The sequence below is a fragment of the Chiloscyllium punctatum genome, chromosome 36, assembly GCF_047496795.1.
Source record: "Chiloscyllium punctatum isolate Juve2018m chromosome 36, sChiPun1.3, whole genome shotgun sequence".
In the NCBI taxonomy this organism is placed as follows: domain Eukaryota; kingdom Metazoa; phylum Chordata; class Chondrichthyes; order Orectolobiformes; family Hemiscylliidae; genus Chiloscyllium; species Chiloscyllium punctatum.
Window position 1 is genome coordinate 22,814,439 of NC_092774.1, and position 25,522 is coordinate 22,839,960.

Genomic DNA, 25,522 nt, shown 5'->3' on the forward strand with positions numbered 1-25,522 from the left:
GAATTCCCGGAGTCTCATTCGTCTGATGAACTCCTGTGTCTGCTGCCAGGACCAACGGATCCATTTTGGTGGTGGGGCAGAAGTTGAGACCCCTCCTCAGGACTTCAATCTCTTCCGGTCGAAGGGTATAGTCCGATAAGTTGACAATAGACTTCCCCGCAGTGATAATGTTGTCTACTGTGGTTTCAGGGCGGGCTTTGCTATTACTGGTAAGAATGCCAAGCTTCTCCAGTTTTTTGTTCTTGGCGTGTATGTACGTGATGTAGTTTTGTCACCTTGTCTGTTTGGCAATGTCACATAATTGTACTGATGTATCCTGTGTGCAGGCTGAGTGTGGACTCCATCTGAATTTCAAGGTTGTGGCGCCTGCTGTAGAGTTGGTGTATGAGATGATGGAGAGGTTTACGAGAGGTGCAGTGGCAAAGTCTCTCTGCGTAGTCTGTGTTGTAGGTCGACCTAAGTGGGTTCGTGATCCGTAATCCTTTCGGGATCTTGCCTGTATTCCTGTAGAAACTTGATGTCTGTGTCGATATGTGCAATCTTCTTGGAGATCCTCTCCACTTTAAGCCAGTGGTTAGTGGTGTCAATAGTAGTCATGATTACTACTTAATTACACACACGCTCACACACACACTTTCTCACACTCACAACCCCCATCCCAGACAGACAGACAGACACACACACACAGACAAAGACCCACATGCACACATATACTTGGTGGGGTGAATTTGTACTTGCAGAGTTACATTGCCCTTTGCTCAAAAGCTGCATCCATTCATGTAGAACTCTGAGCTCAAAAACTGCATGAATTTATGTAAAACTCTGATTCTAATCTAAAGAGTGAGATAACAATCTAAACATCAGGTCATAGACAGAGAACACAGGGGCCTAACACCTTCAACATATTGTCTAGCTATCACCATTGGTAACAGCGAACTCGAGAATGTACCTTTTAAAAAAAGGGTTTTGTGATTTACAAATGAAAGAAGTGAAACTATCACTGTATTCTAAAAGATGAAAGGCTTAACAGACAATCAATTTTTCAATGTATAACTTCAGTTACATCACACTGTAAATTTTTGCTAGAAATTCTGTGTAACGATCGAGCCCTCCACTATCACCTGATGAAGGAGCGTCGCTCCGAAAGCTAGTGCTTCCAATTAAACCTGTTGAACTATAACCTGGTGTTGTGTGATTTTTAACCCCGAATGCTTGGAGGACTCGCTATCTCCACAATAAATGTCCCAGGCTTTATTATGGAAAAATAAAACTAATAGACGACAATTGAAATTCTCGGCGGGGAGGCTGAATTATGAATTCACTTAGCGATGGTGCAGAGCCCTTCATCGCCTGTCTCTGTGGCGCAGTTGGTCGGCGCGTTCGGCTGTTAACTGAAAGGTCGGTGGTTCGAGCCCTTCTTTGGCTTCGAAACTGTGCGCTTTTAATGGGGTCAGGAAAATGTTCCCCAAACTGAAACCTTCTCCACAAAGGGGTTTCGGAATTGAATTAATGTCTAACGGAAGGGACTGCGTATGCTGAGAAGACCAGACCAGAAGAGAAACTCGGCAGGTTTGACAGTACCTGACGGAGAAAACAGAATTTTGAAATGTTGCCTCTGATTCTCTTTCCACAGATGTTGCCTGACCTGCTGAGTTCCTCCTGCAATTTCTAACTGAAAGTTCATTTCATCTTTTGGGGTGAAACACCTAAATATCTGCAAACACCATGTGCAGATATTTAACCCTTTCGAATCACTGTGAAGTGATTGGATTCAAACAAACTCTGCGATGATTCACTCTTTCTCAGCTCCATAGGCAGACAGACCTGGGAAGTCAAGCTGTCAGTGTGGTTCTGTATTCGTGGGCCGAGTCCTTAATGCGATGTACATGAAATGCATTGCGGTTTCCCCACGCAGGTGTGAACCCTTCCGAGTACAAAATGAGAAATGTCGTCGAAAAGAAAGGGAGCTTGCTCTCCGGCTTCTTCTTTAAGATTCAAATCAGTGGAGGGGGAAAACTATTTCACTCAAATTGGGACTGGTGGGAATCTGCAACCCACTGCCTGTTCGGGTGGAACAAGCAGATACCCGCAGAGCTTCTTTTGAGGCTCTGAGCAAAGTGTTTGGAAATGAGACTAGAAGAGTGAGGTGCTTGAAATCGTGATCGAAATGAAGCAGGCACCTGAGGACAAGGGTGTTTCCTTTGCCAGTGAAAGATACTGCTTCACAAAGTTGGGCCTGTGGAAGGGAATCAGTGACGGTGATTATCTTTGGTTGCTCACCTTGTGAATGAACCCATTGCTGCGCATGTCCATGTTAACGTCAGAACTCTGCAGCATGGTGGTGTGAGATGCGCACAGGGCCGGGGCGCAATGGATGATGCATCTGTCTCCACCTACCTGTTTGAAATGCAGCTCACAGCTTCTTCACACACCCCAATTAATCTTCTCATTGTCCTGAAGCCGGCATACGGTTTGAATTCCCGATCTGCGGGAATGAGAATCCTTTCACTGTCTCGCGTCAGTAAATGTCCCTGAGAACATCGGAGTCAACTCACAGCGCAGTCAGATGAGGGGAAGCTGAAATAGCCCCACATGCTGCTCACGGGCACATTTTATTCTCCCCAACTCAATGTCTCAAACCCTGCGGCTACTGGCAGTGGAAAAGAAACAATCACCAAAACCCAGTCTAAGCTCTGTGAATCTTCAGAAAATCAGCAAACGTTCATCCCTTCGGATTTTCTATCCTGGGCTGAGAGGGATGGGTTTTGTCACTCTTTTGTAGGACATTGCAAGTGGCTGTTTTGCAAAAAAGCACCACAATGCAATCTGATTAATCAGGACCTGGATGTTTTCGGTCTTTGAATGTAAGTGTTGTGCTCCAGAACTTTGCTGTTCACAGTTTATAATACTTATCTTCCCAGTTCCCTGTATCATTTGTCGAAAATGTTTAATTTGTGTCTTGTAATCCTTTCACTGTCTGTGAATGAGGATAGCGTTTCCGTGTTTTACCTAAATTATCTTGGCCTTGCATACCTCAAGCCTCAAGCTAATTTCACGAGAAAGCTTCTCTAGTTCAAAAGCCAACTGTTAATGATGGCTCTGTTTCTTGTCACGTGTCCAGTTTCAGATCGATGTTGTTAATGTCCCTTATACTCCTTCAGATCCAGGTTTCGCTCACAGGGCTAGAACAGAACTGTCACCAAATACATTTACCAATCTACGTTCATCCTATCGATTGTATTAGCATCATCAACACTTCTCATCAAAATAACTCGAGAGACTTTCATCACAATTTTCTATGAACAGTTCTACATTAGCTTTGCTGAATGAACCCCAAATTTCTTGAAGTGGCTCCTTATTTTCGGCCCTGATTATTAATCTCTCTACGCATGGGAATGGATCCTTCCCACCCGCTCTATCTCTCATCAATGTATTTAGTTCAATTCGATCTCCCATCAGCCTCCTCTGTCCTGATCAAATCCAGGGGAACAGGAAACGTTGGGGCTATGGTGCGGACAGGATAAGCCCAATACTCACCTTTCCTGTTAGAGGTATTCCATGAGAAAGTTTAGAGCACAACTTTGGGCGTGTAGTTGTGGCCGAACACTTAAGGTGTTGGCGTAGAGATCCTTTGGGGCTCCCCCGCCCAGGGTGGTAACCTGCTGGCTATGCTTTCTTCGCTGGCGATTTTAAATGACTTCCTGTTGGTTGCATTATCGCTCAAACTTCACAAAACCCGTCTCAATAAAGACCCGTTTTCTCATGTCTGGGAATTGATTGCCATGCAGGAAACTCGGGTTCTGAACAAACAACGGACCAGACTCACAACGTCAGCTCTGTTTCCCTTTCCACAGATGCTACTCGACCCGTTGGCTTTCTGCAGTATTCTCTGTGTTTATTAGGCACAAGTGCTGCTTTTCATTCAAGAACTTCAATCCCTGTCCTCTGGTAACTGACTCTGGTCAGTGGCAATTGGTTCTTCTGATCATTAATCTGCCCATTCCCACCGCTTCTTCTCCCATCATGACCAACGGCCCCAGGAAATCTCCAGTTATCGTTGTTTGCTCCAAAGCGAACATTCTCAACCTTGGGAATGTCTCCCCAGAATGGAAATTCCTCATCCCTGGACATGAGGCAAGGGAAGAGAATTTGGCAAAATATTGTCAGTTAGGAAATGGAAAAAATGTGCAAATGTTCATGAAGCAAAACAGAAATCCCAGTCTCCAGCTTTGTGAACCTTTAGAAACACTTTGGGAAGCGGATTGCGAGGAGAATGAAAGATGACCGGTCCGATTGAGCAGAGACAGTCCAGACACCGTCCCCGTATTGAAGAGGCCGGGAGGTTGACTCTGATGTTCTCGGCACATGAACTGATCTGAGACATTGAAAGAATTGTCGTTCCTGCACATCAGGAATTCAAACCCCTTCTCCCCTGCGAGCCAATGAGAGAACTCGGGAACAGGCAAAACACTGAAAGGCTGGAAGGGCGCCGGCCCCGGAGTAAGAAAGCTAGTTCCTCGTGACATGGATGTGTCTGCAGACTGTCCCCGGTATCTCCACAACACATCTCCCAGGCTTGATTATGGAAAAGTAAAACTGATAGACGACAATTGTAATTCTCGGCGGGGAGGCTGAATTATAAAATCACGAAGCGATGGTGCAGCCCTCGTCAGCGCCTGTCTCTGTGGCGCCATTGGTCAGCGCGTTCGGCTGTTAACCGAAAGGTTGGTGGTTCGAACCCACCCAGGGGCGGTGTCTTCGTTGCCCTTCTTTGGCTTCGAAGCTGTGCGCTTTTAATGGGGTCAGGAAAATGTTCCCTAAGCGGAATTCTTCTCCATAAAGGGGTTTCGGAATTGAATTAATGTTTCACGTAAGGGACTGCGTATGCTGAGAAGACCAGACCAAATGAGAAACTCGACAGGTTTGACAGTACCTGTCGGTGAAAACAGAATTTTGAAATGTTGCCTCTGATTCTCTTTCCACAGATGTTGCCTGACCTGCTGAGTTCCTCCTGCAATTTCTGACTGAAAGTTCATTTCATCTTTTGGGGTGAACCACCTAAATATCTGCAAACACCATGTGCAGATATTTAACCCTTTCGAATCACTGTGAAGTGATTGGATTCAAACAAACTCTGCGATGATTCACTCTTTCTCAGCTCCATAGGCAGACAGACCTGGGAAGTCAAGCTGTCAGTGTGGTTCTGTATTCGTGGGCCGAGTGGTTAATGCGATGTACATGAAATCCATTGCGGTTTCCCCACGCAGGTGTGAACCCTGCCGAGTACAAAATGAGAAATGTCGTCGAAAAGAAAGGGAGCTTGCTCCCCGGCTTCTTCTTTAAGATTCAAATCAGTGGAGGGGGAAAAATATTTCACTCAACTTGGGACTGGTGGGAATCTGCAACCCACTGCCTGTTCGGGTGGAGCAAGCCGATACCCGCAGAGCTTCTTTTGAGGCTATGAGCAAAGTGTTTGGAAATGAGACTAGAAGAGTGAGGGGCTTGAAATCGTGATCGAAATGAAGCAGGCACCTGAGGACAAGGGTGTTTCTTCGCCAGTGAAAGATACTGCTTCACAAAGTTGGGCCTGTGGAAGGGAATCAGTGACGGTGATTATCTTTGGTTGTTCACCTTGTGAATGAACCCATTGCTGCGCATGTCCGTGTTAACGTCAGAACTCTGCAGCATGGTGGCGTTAGATACGCACAGGGCCGGGGCACAATGGTTGATGCATCTGACTCCACTGACCTGTTTGAAATGCAGCTCACAGCTTCTTCACACACCCCAATTAATCTTCTCATTGTCCTGAAGCCGGCATACGGTTTGAATTCCCGATCTGCGGGAATGAGAATCCTTTCACTGTCTCGCGTCAGTACATGTCCCTGAGAACATCGGAGTCAACTCACAGCGCAGTCAGATGAGGGGAAGCTGAAAGAGCCCCACATGCTGCTCACGGGCACATTTTATTCTCCCCAACTCAACGCCTCAACCACTGTGGCTCCTGGGAGTGGAAAAGAAACAATCACCAATAATTCATAAGGAAGAAAAGCTAATTGACAGATCTGTGAAGCTTGACTAATTACTCCTACAGACCCTAACCCATTCGTGAGGTGGGAACCTGCTCGTGAGATAAACTCCTCTCATAAAGAGGTACCAGTCTCAGCTAATTGGAGAGTTCACAAGATAACCTTGCACAGCTCACATTGTCAGATACAGTTCTTTTATAAAACGGCTTCTTAGTAAGGAGGGCAAACGTTCAATCATAAAATGGCTTCCCGACACATTGTGCAAGAATCTCTTCAATATTCAACCTTGAATATTTTCTAAGCTAGGAGCAGACTCTTGCTTTTTCAGCTCGAAACCATTCTGTACCTGAGGCAGAGATGTTACCATAAGGTTGCATTCAAACTGATTCATTCGTCTTCAAATGAAACATGCCTACTTTTCAAGTTTGTGATTCAAATTCAAATAAGACATAAGATCTAATTAGTTAGAATTGACAGTGGGGCAGTCTGTAAAAACAGCAAGTAAGTTAAAGCTTTATCAGTATTTCTTTTTACAGAATTTGCACTTCAGAACCAGAATTGGCTTCTCAAAATGCAATTAAATTCAATCCATACCAGCTAAGCACTAAGAGTTAATTTTCTGCTGGATTCAACAGCCTCAGCACTAAAATGGTGTCTCTCTCTAGTGTCCTTTTGAACTCTCATGTCAGGGTTTTGTAACAGCAAAGATTTATTTTCTCTGTGACTGCCCTGCTTGCAAGGGGTATACGAATCCATTATAATTGACAGCAACTGAGTGTTAATTACAAAGGTTTTGATAGTACCGAGTTTCGTTTCAGGGTCAGAATCAAATACTGTCATTAATTTCACAAGGGAACGGTTGTGAATGTTATCACTTGGTGTCCTGTTCATACAGATTCACCGATGCTAAGGCAAACCTTCTTAATTGTCTTACAGCATCCTGTTATCACTTGGTAAGCCCAGGTGTCCCTATCTTTTGCATTCTTTAAGATGCCCCCCTTTCTGAGTCTTGTTGTCTATTTTGTGTTCTATAATTCAGCCTTACATTTAGTCTAAATATTTAAAGACAAGTTTTAAGGCTATAGACCTTCTCAGTGACAATGATGACTTTTGTAATCTCTTTTTACAGAGTATTTGATCTGAAAACTGAAGTTTAAAAATCAACAGATGAAGGGCTTATGCCCAAAATGCCAACTCTCCTGCTCCTCAGATGCTGCCTGACCTGGTGTGCTTTTCCGCACTTTTTGACTCTGACTCTCCAGCGTCTGCTGTCCTCAATTTCAAGTCAATGTCTGACTGTCATTCAGTCCATTGGGACTGGAACGAGTTTTGACTAAGATTCTGTGAGAAGGTTCAAAGTTTTTTGGTCCCTGTTTCAGTACGTTTTCAGCATCAGTGGGACTGAATGAGAGACCCTACTGTTACAGCGTACTGAGTGTGGAACCTAAAACAGTTATCCAGCCTGGAAAGAGGAATTCACAGCAGGGACGGACTGTACACGTGTTTGTGTGCCGCTGAAGCTTCAGCCATGGAGAAACCAGAGGAATCCCGCCCCGTGGAGAAACCTTGGAAGTGTGGCGACTGTGGGAAAGCCTTCCATGTCCCGTCTGTCTTGGAGGCTCATCAGCGCAGTCACACTGGGGTCAGGCCATTCTCCTGCCCAGAGTGTGGGAAGCGGTTCAGCAGTTCCTCCACCCTGCTGAGACACCGACGGGTCCACACAGGGGAGAGGCCCTTCAGCTGCCCTGAGTGCAGGAAGGCTTTCAGCAATTCCTCTGACCTACTGAAGCACCAACAGGTCCACACCAGGGAGAGGCCATTCGCCTGCCCAGAGTGTGGGAAGGGGTCAGCAGTTCCTCCGCCTTGCTGACCCACCGACGGGTCCACACAGGGGAGAAGCCCTTCAGCTGCCCTAAGTGTGGGAAGGGCTTCACCCAGGCCTTTTCCCTGCTGAGGCACCACAGTGTCCACACAGGGGAGAGGCCATTCACTTGCCCAGAGTGCGGGAAGGGGTTCAGTGATTCCTCCGCCCTGCTGACCCACCAGCGGGTTCACACATGGGAGAAGCCTTTCAGCTGCCCTGAGTGTGGGAAGGCCTTCACCCATGCCTCCAACCTGCTGACCCACCGGTGGGTCCATACTAGGGACAGGCCCTTCATTTGCCCCGAGTGTGGGAAGGCCTTCAGCAATTTCTCCCACGTGCTGATCCACCGACGGGTCCACACCGGGAAGAGGCTATTCGCTTGTCCTGAGTGCGGAAAGGCCTTCAGCAATTCCTCTGACTTACTGAAGCACCAGCAGGTTCACACTGGGGAGAGGCCCTTCAGCTGCCCTGAGTGCGGGAAGGCCTTCACCCAGGCCTGCAACTTGCAAAGACACCAGCGGGGGCACCAGCGCTCCCAACAATCGAATTCTGCCGGTGAGGCTGCTGTGGGTCACCCCCAGGACTGAACCTCCTGCCCAGTCTGACAGTGGGAGAGTTGGTGGGCTTGTTTTGTTTTCTGCTGGACTGTACTCACTCCTACGGTGGCTCAGTGGTCAGTAGCATTGCCTTACAGTGCCAGGGACCCAGCTTTGATTCCACTATTGGGGCAACTATCTGTGTGGAGTTTGCACATTCTCCTTCTGTGCCTGCGTGGGTTTTCTCTGGGTGTTCCGGTTTCCTCCCACAGTCCAAAGGTGTGCAGGTAGGGTGGATTGGTGAAATTAAATTGTCCCAGTGTTCAGGGATGTGTAGGTGTGGTGCATTGGTCAGGGGGAATGTCGAGTAATAGGGCAGGGAAATGGGTCTGGGTGGGTTACTCTTCAGAGGGTCAGTTAGAGCTTGTTGGGCTGAAGGACCTGTGTCCACACTGTAGGGATCCTGTGATTCTATGAACTTTGATCCATTGGGCGCTGCTGCTCGTTGAGCCCAGGACTGCACGTTCCCACTGAAACAATCCGCACAAACCTAAGCCTGCGAGACCTTTGGAGCAGAAGTTAGGCCATTCAGCCGATCGAGTCTGCTCTGCCATTCGTTAGAGACAAAAACAAACTGCAGATGCTAGAATCCAAAGTAGGCAAGCAGGAGGCTGGGAGAACACAGCAAGCCAGGCAGCACCAGCAGTGAAGTCAGTGTTTCAGGTGTTAACCCAAATCATTGACTTCTCGACCAGAAATGATTTACCAGGATGTTGCCGAGTGTTTGGGCTACAGGGAGAGGTTGAATAGACTGGGGCTGTTTTCCCTGAAGTGTCAGAGGTTGAGGGGTGACCTTATAGGGGTTTATAAAATCATGAGGAGTATGGATAGGGTAAATAACAAGGTCATTTCCCTGGAGGTTGGGCAGTCCAGAACCAGAGGGTTTATGGTGAGAGGGGAAAGATTTAAATGGGACCGAAAGGGCACCCTTTTCATTCAGAGGGTGACGCATGGATGGAATGAGCTGCCAGAAGAAGTGGTGGAGGCTGGTACAATGACAGCCTTTAAATAGTATCAGGATGGGGACATGAATAGGAATGGTTGAGAGGGATATAGGCCAAGTGCTGGAAACCGACCCTTTGGTCCAACTCATTCATGCTGACCAGATATCCTCAATTAATCTAGTCCCATTTGCCAGCACCCCTCGAAACTCTTCCTGTTCATACACCCATCCAGGTGCCTTTTGATTAGATTCCCTACAGCGTGGAAACAGGCCCTTCGGCCCAACAAGTCCTCACTGACCCTCCGAAGAGTAACCCACCCTAACACTACAGGCAACTTTGCATGGACCTCAAGGGACAAGTTTTCACACAGAGGGTGGTGCATGTACAGAATGAGCTGCCAGGGGAAGTTGTGGAGGCTGGTACAATGACAACATTTAAAAAGCATCTGGATGGATATATGAGCTAAATGCTGACAAATGGGAGTAGATTAAATGTTGGATGTCTGGTCAGTATGGACGAGTTGTACCGAAGGGTCTGTTTCAGTGCTGTACATCTCTACGACTCAGCCTCTCGGGTTCACACACAAAGAATCTGTCAGTAACGTTGGGTTTCAGAGTTCGGTTGAAGCAATGTGGTATCTTGTGGAGACTTCGAGTCAAAAGAGATGCACAGCAGGGAAACAGACCCTTCAGTCCAACTCGTCCATGCTGACTGCATATCCTAAATTAATCTCATCCCATTTGCCAGCACTAGTCCGTATCCCTCGAAACTCTTCCTATTCATGTTCCAATCCAAATGCCTTTTAAATGTTGAAATTGTACCAGATGCCGTCACTTCCTCTGGCAGCTCATTACATACATACACCACTCTCTCCGTGAAAAGGTCTCCCCTCAGGTCCCTTTTAAATCTTTTCCCCCTCATCCTAAACCTCTAGTTTTGGATTTCCCACCCTGGGGAAAAGATTTTGACTATTTACCCTATCTGTGCCCCTCATAATTTTATTAATATCTACCAGGTCACTCCTCAGCCTCTGATGTTCCAGGAAAAAATACCTGCAACTTATTCAATCTCTCCCTGTAACTCAAACCCTCCAACCTCAGAACCATCCATTTAAATCTTTTCTGAACCCTTTCATGTTTCACTACATCCTTCCTGGAGACACAATTTGCAGGTGTTCAGTGTTATGGACCAGGCCAGATCCCCTCAAAACATTCTCGGAAGGTAGCCCAGACCCTAACTTTTTTTAGTTGTTTTAGGCAGAGTTATCTCAGGAGTAATGTAGCTGGTCAAATCACTTGGCTTCCAGGAAAACAATTTATTTACACACCGCCGAATGAAACCTTTGTGACCATCCATTGACCTGTGTTGCCACCTTCAGGGTCCAATCGACTGAACACCCAGATCTCTAACTCCCCCTCGCGAGAGCCAAGAGTCCTCAGTTCTATTGAGGGGGGGAAATTGGATGTCAGTCATCTCTGTATTAGAGAATGCATCATTTAAATAAAACTGAGAAGGGCATTCCTGACAGAAGATTCAACAGAAGGTGGCACAGAATATTCCAAGAGACACGTAACCTGGCTGTAATCTGAGAGACTAAATTCCATTTCTTGTTACGAGAGGGAATCATATTTATTGGATCAGCATATCACGTGAATCTTGTTTTATTCCGGAACTGTCAGTAGTTAGAAGGGATTTATTTGGTTTGTTAATAGTTTAGTTCATCTGTTCACCGTTACTGTTGGATAAATAAATGGATTTTTGTTGAGTGTCAGGGATTTATTTTTAAACATTAGAGCAGGTTACACCACTGTTCACATTAATTTGACAGATTATAGGGCGATGCGCTTCTCTTTGGGTGTTTCGGTTTGAGATCTCTGGTGGGGTGGGAGTTGGTGTCAGCTTTCCCTTTCTAACAGTATTGACGTGATGTCATGCTGAATGCAGTGGAGTCAATATTAATCCCAGCCTCTTGCTCTGGTTGTGGGTGAATCGCCTTAATTTGGTCACTGACTCAGAAACAACACACAGAACCAACTGCTGAAACAATGATTCACACTTCATTGCACGTAGCAACTGAAACTAAAAACCCTCAAGTAAGCAAGTTCAGTCTCACCGCTGCCACCCTCCCCCCACCCGGCTATCACCTGATTGCTGGCAGAATTTAACCGAGTTTCCATCGACAGTGCCCATCTCTGGAAGGGTCAAGGGCAATATTGTTCTTTCAATACTGCTGCTGCATCGTTCTGGAGTGAGAACGTAGAACAATACAGCACAGTTCAGACCCTTCAGCCCTCTATGTTGTACCAGCCTTTTATCCAACTTGAAGATGAGACTAGCCTGCACACCCCTCAATTTACTGCCATCCATGTGCTTGTTCAGCAGTCGCTTAAATGTCCTTAAATGTATCTGACTCTCATTCCAACCCTGGAAGTGCATTCCATGCACTCACCATCGGATAAAAAACTTACCTCTGACATCTCCCCTAAACCTTCTTCCAAATACCTTAAAATTATGCCCTGTCATTTCTGACCTGGGGAAAAAGTCTCTAGCTATTTGTTCTATCTATGCCTCTCAACATATAGTACACCTCTATAAAGTCACCTCTCATCCTTCTTCGCTCCAATGAGAAAGGCCCTAGCTCCCCCAACCTAAGCCATCCCCTCCATTCCAGGCAGCATCGAGGTAAATCTCCTCTGTACCCTCTCTCAGCTTACACAGCTTCCTGTTGTGGGTCTGTTCGCCGAGCTGGGAATTTGTGTTGCAGACGTTTCGTCCACTGTCTAGGTGACATCCTCAGTGCTTGGGAGCCTCCTGTGAAGCGCTTCTGTGATGTTTCCTCTGGCAACTTCCCTACACAGCTTCCCTAAAATTAGGTGACTAAAAGTGAACACAATATTCCAAGTGTGATCTAACCAGTACTCCATACAGCTGCAGCATAACCTTGCAGCTCTTAAGCTCAAACTCCCTGCTAATGAAAGCCAACACACTGTACACCTTCGTAACAACCTTCTCAACCTGGGTGGCAACCTTGAGCGATCTATGGACTTGGACTCCAAGATCCCTCTGTTCCACCACATGGTCAAGAATCCTTCCTTTAACCCCATAGGTTGAACAAACAGAGGAGTTTGGCGAAATGAGAATTATTAGATAAATGCTATTGAGCGAACTGATGGTGCTATGGGCTGGCAAATCTCTGGGTACTGGTGGTCATCATCATAGAATTCTAAAAGGTGGCTAATGAGTTCATATTTGCATTAATGTTAATTTTCCAAGATTTATTAGATTCAGGCAATTTATAACATATTTAATATTTCTGTTCTCGAAGGGAAAGATGTGGTCCCTTGAGTCTATGGCAATTAAACATTTGTTTTTGAATCAATTAAGGAGATTATAACCACCATGTCAAAGAGCTCGTGGTAATTGAAAAGAATCAGCATGCTAATATGAAAACGAAATGTTGTTTCACCAATTTATTCATAGAATTCCGAGTGTGGAAAGAGACCATTTGGCCGATCAAGTCCTGCACCAACCCTCAAGTGCATCCCACCCAGATCCAGACCGCCACCCTACTCCCGTAACCCTGTATTTAGCATGGCTAACTCACCTAGCTTGGACATCCAAGGACATTACACAATCCAGCATGGCTACTCCACTCAACCTACACATCTTTGGATGGTGCAGTCCCCAGCGGAAACGCATAAAGACATAGACAGAACATGCAAACTCCAAACAGATCGTCGACTCAAGCCTGAAATCAAATAGGTGTCTCTGGCCGTGAGAGGGAGCCACTGTGCCACCATGCTGTCCTCAAGGAATTCTTTGAAAGAGTATGTAAATTGAAGCCTGTGGATATACTGAACTTGAATATCCTCAAGGTGTTTGACATGTTTTCACGAAAAGCATATTGCACAGAGGAGCTCATGGTGTAAAGTATAGTTATAGAACATCAACTGACTGGCAGAAAACAGAATATGCAAAAATGGTTCTTTTGTCAAATTGGTTGTATATGACAATGTATGGTGGGGTTCCAACAGGCATCTCTGCCGGCTCCTCAACTTTCTACAATTATATAGAAGACTTACAAGTGGGGATCAAAGGTATGTGGTTACATTTGCAGGCAACACAAAGATAGATGGAGATGTACATTGTGGGGATGACATATCAATGATGCAGATTGATAGATTGGTTAAATAAATAAGCAAAACTCTTGCAAGTGGTGTACAATATGGTAAAATGCAATTTGTTACCTACTTGGAGAACAACTGCATAATTCTGAGATGCAGAGAGATCCGGGGGCCTTGCAAATAAGTTACAAGTTAGAATGCAAGCACAGCAAGTGATTAGAAAGGCCAATGACATAAATGTAAGGCGATTATGCCTCAGTTACAGAGCAATGGTGGGACTACATTTTGAACACAGTGCTCAGTTTTGATATCCTCATCTAAGGAAGAATGAAAATGCATTAAAGGCAATTCACAGAAGGTAAACTGGATTGACACCCACAATGAACAGACTGTCTCATGGAAAATCATGAGACAGGCAGGTCTGACTTTCAACCAGAGTTTGGAATAGCAAGGGGTGATTTGATTGAAGTTTCTATGAGCCTGAATGGTCTTCAAAAGATGGATGTTGAAGGATGTTTACTTACTGTTGTGAACGAACAATTAGATCACCCATTTATAGATTCATAGAGATGTACAACACAGAAACAGACCCTTCGGTCCAACCCGTCCATGCTGACCAGATATCCCAACCCAATCTAGTCCCACCTGCCAGTACCCAGCCCATGTCCTTCCAAACACTTCCTATTCATATACACATTCAAATTCCTCTTAAATGGTGCAATTGTGCCAGCCTCCACCACTTCCTCTGGCAGCACATTCGATACACATACCAACCTCTGCGTGAAAGTTACCCTTAAGGTCTCTTTTATATCTTTCCCCTCTCACCCTAAACCTATGCCCTCTACTTCTGGACTCTCTAATCCCAGGGAAAAGACTTTGCCTATTTATCCTATCCATGCCCTCATAACTTTGTAAACCTCTATAAAGTCACCCCATAGCCTCCGATGCTCCAGCAGCTCAAATCCTCCAACCCCTGGCAACATTCTTGTAAATAATTTCTGAACCCTTTCAAGTTTCACAAAATCTTTCCAACAGGAAGGAGACCAGAATTGCACGCAATATTCCAACAGTGGGCTAACCAATGTCCAATACAGCCGCAACACGTCCTCTCAACTCATGTACTCAATACTCTGACCAATAAAGGAAAGCATACCAAATGCCTTCTTCACTATCCCATCTACCTTCAACTCCACTTTCAAGGAGCTATGAACCTGCACTCCAAGGTCTCTTTGTTCAGCAACACTCCCGAGGACCTTACCAATAAGTGCATACGTCCTGCTAAGATTGGCATTCCCAAAATGCAGCACCTCGCATCTATCGGAATTAAACTCCATCTGCCACTTCTCAGCCCATTGGCCCATCTGGTCAAGATCCTGTTGTAATCTGAGGTAACCTTCTTCTCTGTCCACTACCCCTCCAATTTTGGTGTCATCTGCAAACTTACTAACTGTACCTCTTATACTCGTATCAAAATCATTTTGGTAGATGTCAAAAAGTAGAGGGCCCAGCACCGATCCTTGTGGCATTCCACTGGTCACAGCCTCCAGTCTGGAACACAACCCTCCACCACCACCTTCTGTCTTCTACCTTTGAGCCAGTTCTGTATCCAAGTGGCTAGTTCTCCCTGTATTCCGTGAGATCTAACCTTGCTAATCAATCTCCCATGGGGAACCTTGTCGAACGCCTTACTGAAGTCCATATAGATCACATCTACTGCTCTGCCCTCATCAATCCTCTTTGTTACTTCTTCAAAAAACGCAATCATTTGTGACAAAGAAGGAGGGAAATTTTTTGGAAGGTTGTGCAGCTTTGAAATACTTTGCGACAGAGATAGTGAAGGCAGGACCATTGAATATTTCTACGGCAGAAGTAGATTAATTCCTTTGCCTAAGAAGAATCTAAGGTTATGGGGATGGATGCGAATGTGCAATGCATAACACAAAGTAATCAGCCATTATCTTCTTGGAGTGTAGCAGCTTAATGAGCCGAATGGCTTACTTCAGCTCCTAGTTTGGACATTCATATATTCTGCTAGCTATAATGACCTGAGTTTGACTAGCATATATTTCCAATAAGCCCATGTTGATTCTGCTCAGTCCTATCATTAATTTTTAACTGTCCTGTTGTTGTACCTTTTATTATAGATTCCCTGTGCTCTCTTCCTTCTTTCTAAAACAGTGGGATGACATGTGCCACTTTCCAATTACCACTTTCCAGTGAACTAGCGTTAACCACCAAGCCCAGGGAATTTAGCTACTTTAAATCCTATTCAATTCTCTGATGCATTTTTGTTTCATACATATTAATATCCGTCAGTACTTCATTTATACTAGCCCCGACATTCGCCATAATTTCTGGGAGCTATTAGTATTTTCCACTGAATGACATTTCCATCACTGAACCTCTTACCAGCAACATCCTGTGATTTAAACCTGTGACCTCCTGATTCAGAGAGAAGGTTGATCCCTACGAGCAGCTGGATTGGGTGTATGACTGTCACCAACACTGTGGCAGTTTGGGAAATCCATTCTTGTTGGGCCAGTAAATACTCAATTCACGCTGCTCAGCATCAAAGGAGTTGACAGTGTCATGACAGTGTCAGTATCAAAGGAGTTGACAGTCAGTAATTTGATTTAACTGAAACAGGTGAGATGTTTCCTGCCTCTGTGCCAAAAGCAAAGATCATGTCCAAAGAATCTGTCCCTAGTGGAGGTTTCCTCCTAACAATTGGAGTCCAAGACCTTTGTCCTTGGTTACTGATAGCTTATTGCTCGAGAGGTTGGATCAAGGGGACACCTATCCAGTTCTTGGTCAACTATCAACTATCCAGGGGCAGAGGGGCATCAACTTGTGCAGAAAGGAGCAGGAAGAAGCTAAACAGCATTCATGGGTTAAAGGAATGAGTGGAAAAAATGTTTAATGTCACCCAATACGACAACATCAGAACCATTTACTTTTCACCCAAGAAAGACTGATTGGAGAACTGCTAAATTATTAGAAGCTAAGCACTATAAAAGGGGAAAAAAGACTTTGGAGACCAAGTACACAAATCATCAAAAGTAGCAGACAGGTACAAAAACCAATTGAAAAATACAAATAGAGGCCTCTATTACAAAGGAGATGAAATACATGGGGTTGAAAGATATGTTTCAGTTCCAAGCATCATAGAATTCTAACATCACAGATAGACACCATTGGCCTGTCATGTCTGATAATTGAATTCTGGTGGAGTTTCCTCACTTTCAAATTTATGGTGTTAAATTCTAACACCACCTCTGCACACTTCTGGAGACCTCGAGTTTACAGAATCACACCACATTCCTCTCTACCTCCTCCAGGAATAACTATTTCTCCCGAAATACTGCCAGTTCCTCAGATTACTTGGTACCCCCGAATACAATCCGCATGTCAGGAAATCTCTGGTGCTGCCCCGACACCAACAGTCACCCTTGGAACTGAAGAAAATGCAGAAATCTAAGGTGCAAAGAGACTTGGGTGTTCTAGTCCAGGATTCTCTCAAGGTAAACTTACAGGTTGAGACAGTAGTTAGGAAGGCAAATGCAATGATGACATTTAATTTGACAGGACTTGAATGTAAAAGTAGGGATGTAGTTGAGGCTTTGTTACATTCTGGTCAGGCCATATTTGGAGTATTGTGCGCAGTTTTGGGCCCAAATCTCAGGAAGGCTGTACTGGCCTAGGCGTGTCTTCAGAGGAGGTTCACGAGAATGGTCCCAGGAATGAACATTTGAACAAATAATGAATGTTTGAGGACTCTGGGTCTATAGTTAATGGAATTTAGAACGATGACGGGGGATCTAATTGAAACTGACAGAATTCTGAACAGACTGGATGTTGGGAAGATGTTTCCTTTGGTAGGAAAGGCTAGGAGCCGAGGGCACAGCCTTAGACCAAAGGGAAGACCCTTTAGAGTGGAGGTAAAGAGAAACTTCTTCAGCTCGAGTGGTGAATATATGGAATTCACTGCCACCGAAGACTGTGGAGGCCAGGTCATTGAGTACATTTAAGCTGTGAAAGATAGTTTCTTGAGTATGAAAGGGATCAAGGGTTACTGGGAGAATGGGGTTAAGAAACTTATCAGCCCTGACTGAATCGCAGAGCAGTCACAATGGGCTGAATGGCCTAATTTCAGCTCCTATGGTCTTATGATACACTGATGTGTGGAGGGGTGAGGAACAGTGGGGGAAAGAGATGAAGAGAGGAATACAATTAAAGGGAAGCTGGATCCAGATGAGGGAGAAAGGAAGAGAAGGAAATACAAGAAGCGTACATTAAATTAGAGAACGCATAGGAGATCTGGCATACAGAGGGATCTGGGCATATAGATCCCTGAAAGCGGCAAAGCAGGCAGGCACGTGGTCAAGAAGGCATACAGCACGCTTGCCTAGAGTGTAAGAGTTAGCGAGTTATGTTACAGCTATTTATTCCGGCCACATTCATAACATTGCGTGCAGTTCTGGCCAGCATGCTACCGGAAGGACGTGGATGATCTGGGAGAGGCTGCAGAGAAGGTTCACTCGGACGTTGCCTCTCATGAAAGCAAAAATCCTCTTTGGATTTCTTTTGATTAGTGAAAACAGGTACTAATGTGGATCTTTTGTAAAAGCAAAGTGGCATAAAGCAAACGTGCGATAAGTGGGGGATATATCAGTTTGCTGATGAGGGGTGGGAAGGGGCGATGAAGAGGGGTGGGTTGAAGCTCAGGCAGAGTGAAAACACTGATAGAGGCCAATTGAGCCAACCAGCCTAGCCCTGCGCTGGAGCCTCAATGGGACAGAGACAAATGAATCTATTTCAGACCAACCTGCAGGGGTTGGACAAACATTCCGCTCCATCCAGGGTAAAAATGTCCTCCATCTGCTCCTGCAGATCAATTCCGGAGGGAAGGTGCTGTCAGACAGCACTGGAAGTAAAGTGGGTGCGAGAGCAGCAAGTCCGACAGAAAGGATCCTCTTGCCCCTCTCACTTCACCCACTAAACAGGGTTCAAGGTGTGACTCAGCGGCACTAACAGCAGAATATACTGGCACGAGCATGTGTCCTGCAGAGATTCACACGATCGATCCCTGGAATGGTACGCCGAACACACGATGAATGGCTGATGATCCTGGGATTGTATTCATTAGCGTTTGGAAGGTTGAGGGGAGATCTAAAAGAAACTTACAAGATTATGCTTGGCTTAGAAAGGGTGGATACTGGGGAGTTGTTTCCATTAGGCGGAGGAGACTAGGATCCAGGGACACAGCCTGATAATTAGAGGGGGTCAATTTAAAACAGAAATGAGGAGACATTTCTTCAGCCAGAGAGTGTGGGCCTGTGGAATTCATTGACAGGGAGCGCAATGGAAGCCAGGACGTTAAATGTCTTCAAGGCAGAGATTGATAAATTCTTGATTAAGGAATTAAGGGCTACGGGGAGAGTGTGGGTAAATGGAGCTGAAATGTCCATCAGCCATGATTAAATGACAGAATGGACTCAATGGGCTGAATGGCCTTACTTCCACTTCTATGTCTTAGGGTCTTAATTCATTGATGTTGACTAGATATTCTAAATTAATCTCGTCCCATATGCCAGCACATGGCCCATACCCCTCTGAACCCTTCCTATTCAGAAACCATCCAGATGCCATTCACATATTGTAATTGTACCAGCCTCCACCATTTCATCTGGCAGCTCATTCTTTACACTCACTACCCTCTGAGTTAAAAAGTTGCCCTTAGGTTTCTTTTAAGTCTTTGCTCATCCACCTCACCCTAAAGCTATTACACTTTAGTTCTGGACACCCCCAAACCCAGGGGACAATATCTTGTCTATTTACCCAATCTATGCCTTTCATGATTTTATAAAATGTATACACACGCCTTTGCCACACTCAGGAAAACAGCCCAAAACAATTCAGCTCAAACCCTCCAATACTGGCAGCATCCTTGCAAATCTTTTCTGAACCCTTTCAAGTTTCACAACGTCCTTTTGAAAGGAGCGAGAGCAAAAGTGGCCTAACCAATGTCCTGTACAGCCACACCATAAACTCCCAACTCCGATACTCAGAGGATTGGGAAAGTTGTATTTTGTGGGTTTTGAAAACTGGGAAAGAATGGAAGTATAACCTGAACTTTTGAGGGTCGGTTTGGAAGCATCAACACTTCGGGAGGGGGGGGGGGGGGGGGGGGGGGGGCAGAAAGAAGAGAGGAGGGAAGGAAGCCAAATGTGCTGCAGCCAACACGGAGCAAGAACAGAGGATGTAAAACTGTTGCAGCCAGCTTGAAGCTGCAATGTGGATCATTGCACGTGCTGTACTTGAACCTGATGCATTTATTTGTGGGAATCAGATGCATTTTAAAAATAAAAATAAAGTATCTCCCCCTCCCCAATTGCTATCATCCGTCCCTCCTCACCCAGGAAATTAAGACACATACCTGAGGTGGCAGAGTAGATTCCCTCCTTGAATTCACTCCAGTTGCTACAAGTGAACAGATTACCCCCTCCCTCTCTCCCTCCCAGGATGAGGAGTTGCCCAGAGGAGGGTGTTTCACGTTGAAATTAATATGGCCACTTTCGCGTTGTAATGTCAAAAGTGGGACAGGGAGCAGGGACAGGCTGACAGCAGAACTCTGCAGAAGATGGAAGGAGAGCAGTTTGTAAAAATCACTTCCCTTCAAAGAATCCTCACAGTGTGGAAGCAGGCCACTCGGCCCAATAAGTCCAAACCAACGTTCTGAATGGTAATTCACCCATATCCTTCCCCTTATTGCCCTACATTTATCCCAAAGTAATACACCGAACTTAAACATCCCTGGACACTATGGAGGGAATTTAGCATGGCCAATCCACCCTTGAAGATCTGGATCCCAGGCGGGACCCCTCCGTCTCGAGATCGGTCAAAGAACGAACGGATTGCGGACTGTACAAAGCAATGTTATCAGTTTAATAAAGCAAGGCAGTCTGATGCAATTCTGTCCAGCAACACAGAAGTTAAAGCTTCTGAGCTCCGTGGCGAAATTGCAGAATTACGTTCGAAAATTACACATCATTTACATGTTTTTTAAGAGAGCCCAGCCTTGAAAGACCAATCAAATGTAATAAGGTGACATGATTGACAGCAGGCTAGTCCAATATTTCCTAGGAAACAGATTGTTTTACTCTCAAAATCATCCCGTTCTAGCTAGTTCAAAGTTAGTTCGAACACCAAATTCATATGATTCATATTATTAAACTCCATTGTTTTCTTTTCCCCAAAGCTAACCAACTCAGCAAAGCAGCAATTCAAGTTCACAGTATCAAAGCATAACCTGAAGCCATTTTAAATTGAAAAGCCATTTTGTGGTTAATAAAAACCTACATACACCTGTTGCTCCTAACAAGAGCCTAAATTCAAATTTTAAATTCTCATTTCCCCCTGGGTTCATCTCCATCATTGCAAGCTCATCAGACGAGCCCCTTGCAAGCGAGGGGGGGGGGGGAGGGGAAGAGATGATAAAGATCGAACTTCCCCTGTTGTATGGACTTGCCATTGCCAGCATTGGTGCACAAGAAGGAACAGTTTACCTGTGTGATCCTGAGCAACCAGAGACTGTGCACCAACAATGCCAGGAAGATGTCCTCGTCTGCTGAGGGACTGAACATTACCAAGAATGACTATTGCAGTAGTCAGAAATTGAACAGTTCATTTACAGAACAAGTCTGAATGGTCTTTACCCTGGAAAGGTGTTGTGTGCCAGTTTGATACCAGTTGTGCTATGAGCTACCCTGGTATGCCTTGCCACATCCAAATAGGTCACACCGCAAAAGAGAAGATAGGGAAATGTTATCTTTCAATTACAATTTGTTTCTTCAAAGTCACAATCGAATATTTGGCAGGGATGAAGTGGTCTGTTATGTGCTGACTTCAGCAAAAGACTCATTGACCCCGACTGGCACCAATGTCTTTCCAATTATGGGATGGGTGGAACTGTTTTGGGACAATAACTGCATCTTTTACGAAGAGACCTATCTATTGAACAGCCTCAAGAAAGTCACAAAGATAGGCCTCTTATATAACTAAACCTGGTTATTATTTTGAATAAAGTAAGTACTCCTCGTGCTGTAACTGTAGGAACATAGTCTCCCCTGAGTTTTGCATAGAATGGAAGAATCCAAAAGCTCGACAAAACAGTAATATCACTCTTTGGGATATGCAGCTCTCAGTGACTTTTTTCTGTAGGAGGATTTTCAGGAGTTATTAGCCATCAAAACTGTACTTAAATCATTTCTGGTCTCAACCTTTTGGGTAATGAGGCAACTGCTGCTTTATTGAGATCAGGATTTAAAATTTGAATTTAGGCTGTTGTTAGTAGCAACAGGTGTATGTAGGTTTATATTAACCACAAAATGGCATTTCAATTTTAAATAATATTTTAAAATAAATAAACAAAATGGCTTCAGGTTATGATTTGACATTGAACTTGAATTGCTGCTTTGCTGAGTTGGTTGGATTTAGAAATAAAAGAGAACAATGGAGTTTGCATAATATGAATCATAAGTAATTTGGTATTCGAACTAATCTTGAACTAACAAGCATGGGATGATTTTGCGCGTAAAACAATCGGTTTCCCAGGAAATATCATTGGACTAACCTGCTGTCAATCATGTCACCTTATTACATTTTATTGGTCTTCTCTTGTAATTCAGGCTGTGCTGTCACAAAAATTAATAATGCGTAATTTTCAAGTGTAATTGTGTAATTTTGCCACAGAACACAGAAGCTTTTAACCTGTGTTGCTGGACAAATCTGTGCAAGGCTGCCTTATGTCATTAAGCTGATAACCTTGCTTTAAATAGACTGTACTCCTGGTGATTCTTTTGACCGATCTCGGATCGAGAGAGCCGATTGAGGGGGTCCAGACCTTCACCCTAACCTGCAGAACCCCGAACACTATGGATAAACTTACCTCGGCCAATCCACACTAACCTGTACATCTCTGGACACTGGGGGTAAATTAGCATGGTCAACATACAGTAACAAGAACATCCTTGGGCATTATCAGTAATTTAGCATGGCTGAACCCCCCCTAACCTGCACATCGCTGGACAGTCTGGGGAATTAAACTCGGCAAAGGCCGAGGTTACCACGAGGTTGGAATTCTCTCCCAGAAATGACAGTTGATGGTGCCCTCACCAAGATGGCCGCCCGCGCTCCCCGCCCCAAGACAACATGCGCCTGACCCTCACAAAGATGGCGGCCGGTTGCCCGGGCAACCCGAGAGCGCCCTCGCCGGTGAAGTAAACACTGGGCCTGTGGTGATTTTATTGGAGGCCTCAGGCCTCCCCCTAGGAGTTTATAAACTCCCCAGTCTCCCTCCTCCCGCGGTTCCCAATCCTACCCTGTCTCACTGTCTCCTCTCCCCGGGGGCAGGAGCCAGGTCTTGCCGCTCGGGCCTGGCGACCTCCCCGGGATGTTTCTGAAACCTGGTCCTGTTCTGAAGGAGGATCACCGGGACCCAAAATGATTTCTCTCAGCACAAGCTGCCGGACCTGCTCAGCTTTTCCAGCGGTTCTTATTACTTCAGCCACCGGCACCATTCTGCTCCCACACTCAGTAACACCGCCTCAGTCCCGCTGCAGGACCTGCACTGCACATGCGCCAGCTCACAAGGGGCGGGGCCCAGGTATGTGACGTCTCCAGGGTTGAGGGGGCGTGGTTGGGGAGGCCACCAAACAATCGGTGACAATGGGGGCGGGGCGATCGTTTTGCCGGCCCCCAGCCTCCAGAAAGGGGCGATTTCAAAAAGTTTCAACGTAGTGTTTTTTTTAACTTTTCAGCCTGTTGTGAAATGTTATTCTGGACCTCTGGAAGGGTCAAACATTAGGAAAGTTTCAAACAGAAACAAAGGGATATTAAAAAATATAAATAAAAATAGGTAAGTTAACTTACAAAAGAGACCTCGCAATAAATATCAAAAAGGACAGCAAAAGCTTCTGTTGGTATGCTCATGGGAACAGAGTCGCTGAGGTAAGTGTGGTACCTTGGAAGATGAAAACTGTGAGTTCATGGGAGAACACTGAAGTGGCAGAGATTATCTCAGTTTTTATGTTGGCAGACAACAGAACTATTCCTATTAGAATTGGCAAGTCAGGGGCTATAGAAAGGGTAGAACTTAAACAATCAACGTTGAGCCCCCATTCTCACCGATTGTTTGGTGGCCTCCCCAACCACGCCCCCTCAACCCAGGGACGTCACATACCTGGACCCCGCCCCTTGTGAGCTGGCGCATGTGCAGTGCAGGTCCTGCAGCGGGACTGAGGCGGTGTTACTAAGTGTGGGAGCAGAATGGTGCTGGGTCATGAAGGAAGTGGCAGCGGAGATAGTGAACTCATTAGTTACAATATTCCAAAAATCTCTTAACATGGGAAAGATTCACTGCGTTTATTCAAGACTGAGATATATATATATGGTCCTGATTGTCAATGGGATCAAAGGTTATGGGAAGAAAGCTGGAGAATGGAGTTGAAAAACATCTCAGCTATGATTGAATGGTGGAGCAGACTCGATGGACTGAATGGCCTAATTTCTGCTCCTGTGTCGTATGATCTTATGGTTCCATTGGATTGGAAAAATGCTAATATAACAACTGTATTCAGAATGGGAGGGAGGCCATATGTGGGAAATTGCAGACTAGTTCGTTGAACATTTGTTATAGAGTCATAGAGATGTGCAGCACGGAAACAGACTCTTCAGTCCAACTTGACCATGTCAAAAGATATCCTAACCTAATCTCGTCCTGTTTGCCAGCACTTGACTCATATCCCTCTAAACCCTTCCTATTCATCTACCCATCCAGATGCCCGTTAAATGCTGTAATTGTACCAGCCTCCACCACTTCCTCTGGCAGCTCATTCCATACAAGCACACCCTCTACATGAAAAAGTTGGCCCTTAGGTCCCTTTTACGTCTTTCCCCTCTCACCCTAAATCTATGCCGACTAGTTCTGGACTCCCCCACCCCATCGAAAAGACCTTGTCTGTTTATCCTATCCATGCCCGTCATTGTTTTATAAACCTCCATAAGGTCACTGCTCACCCTCCGAACCTCCAGGGAAAACAGCCCCTGCCTATTAAGCCTCTCCCAAATGCTCCAACTCTGGAAACATCAGTGTAAGTCTTTTCTGAACCCTTTCAAGGGATCAGGCAGGAAAATGGGGGTGATGAGCAGTCTGGCTCGAACGGCACAACAGTCTTGATGGGCTGAATGTCCTAATTCTTCTCCTATATTTGTGAACTTTTGAACTCTGGAGCAGGCAGGACTTGAACCCGATCCAGGGTTAGGGTCACTACCTCTGTGCGACAAGACATCCAGAAAAATATCAAATCCTCCCCATCGGGGAATTGCACCCCCAGTGTCCTGAGTCACAGATGGGGATACTAACCACTACACTACCGAGGATGCTGGACAGTTGCAAGATGATGGAGATAGGGGTGGAGAATAGGTGGGTTCTTCAGGAACTATTATAGACATGAAAGTGTGAATGGCATCTTTCTGTACTGTGTAAAAACAAGGAGTGCAGATGCTGGAAACCAGAATCTAGATTAGAGTGGTGCTGGAAACGTGCAGCAGGCCAGCAGCATCCGAGGAGCAGGACTAAGCCAACCAATGATCTGACCTGTGCCACACAAGCCACAGTCCCCCTGGAGTGTGACCAGATGTATGTTCAGGCTGTAGGAAGAGATCCAATTCCCAGTTTGACCTGGAATGTAATCCCCACAGGCACACAGGGAGTGGTGGTCCACTTGCTCCACATGTGGGAAGGGATTCACTGAGTCATTCAAATTCAAACACATCATTGACTTCCTACTGGACAGAAAGGATTAAACTTCTCAGCAACAACCGCTTTTTAAAAAGTTTCATTTTTATAGTCGTAGCGAGAATCACAGTTTCTCAAACTGTGGGACAATACTAGTGATGTTGAGAGACC

General features: G+C 45.3%; 1 protein-coding gene and 1 non-coding gene across 2 annotated transcripts in view; both read left to right on the forward strand.

Moving 5' to 3' along the window:
- The first annotated feature begins 25 nt into the window (after positions 1-25).
- Positions 26-25,522, forward strand: part of LOC140460037 (uncharacterized) — a 38,096-nt gene continuing 12,599 nt past the window's right edge. The window contains exons 1-2 of the mRNA XM_072554444.1: positions 26-125; positions 7,816-8,372. Of these exons, the coding sequence (XP_072410545.1) occupies positions 26-125; positions 7,816-8,372 (657 nt within the window). The remainder of the gene's footprint in view (positions 126-7,815; positions 8,373-25,522) is intronic.
- trnan-guu (transfer RNA asparagine (anticodon GUU)) lies at positions 4,679-4,752 on the forward strand. Its single transcript has one exon. It is a non-coding gene; the product is annotated as a tRNA-Asn (tRNA).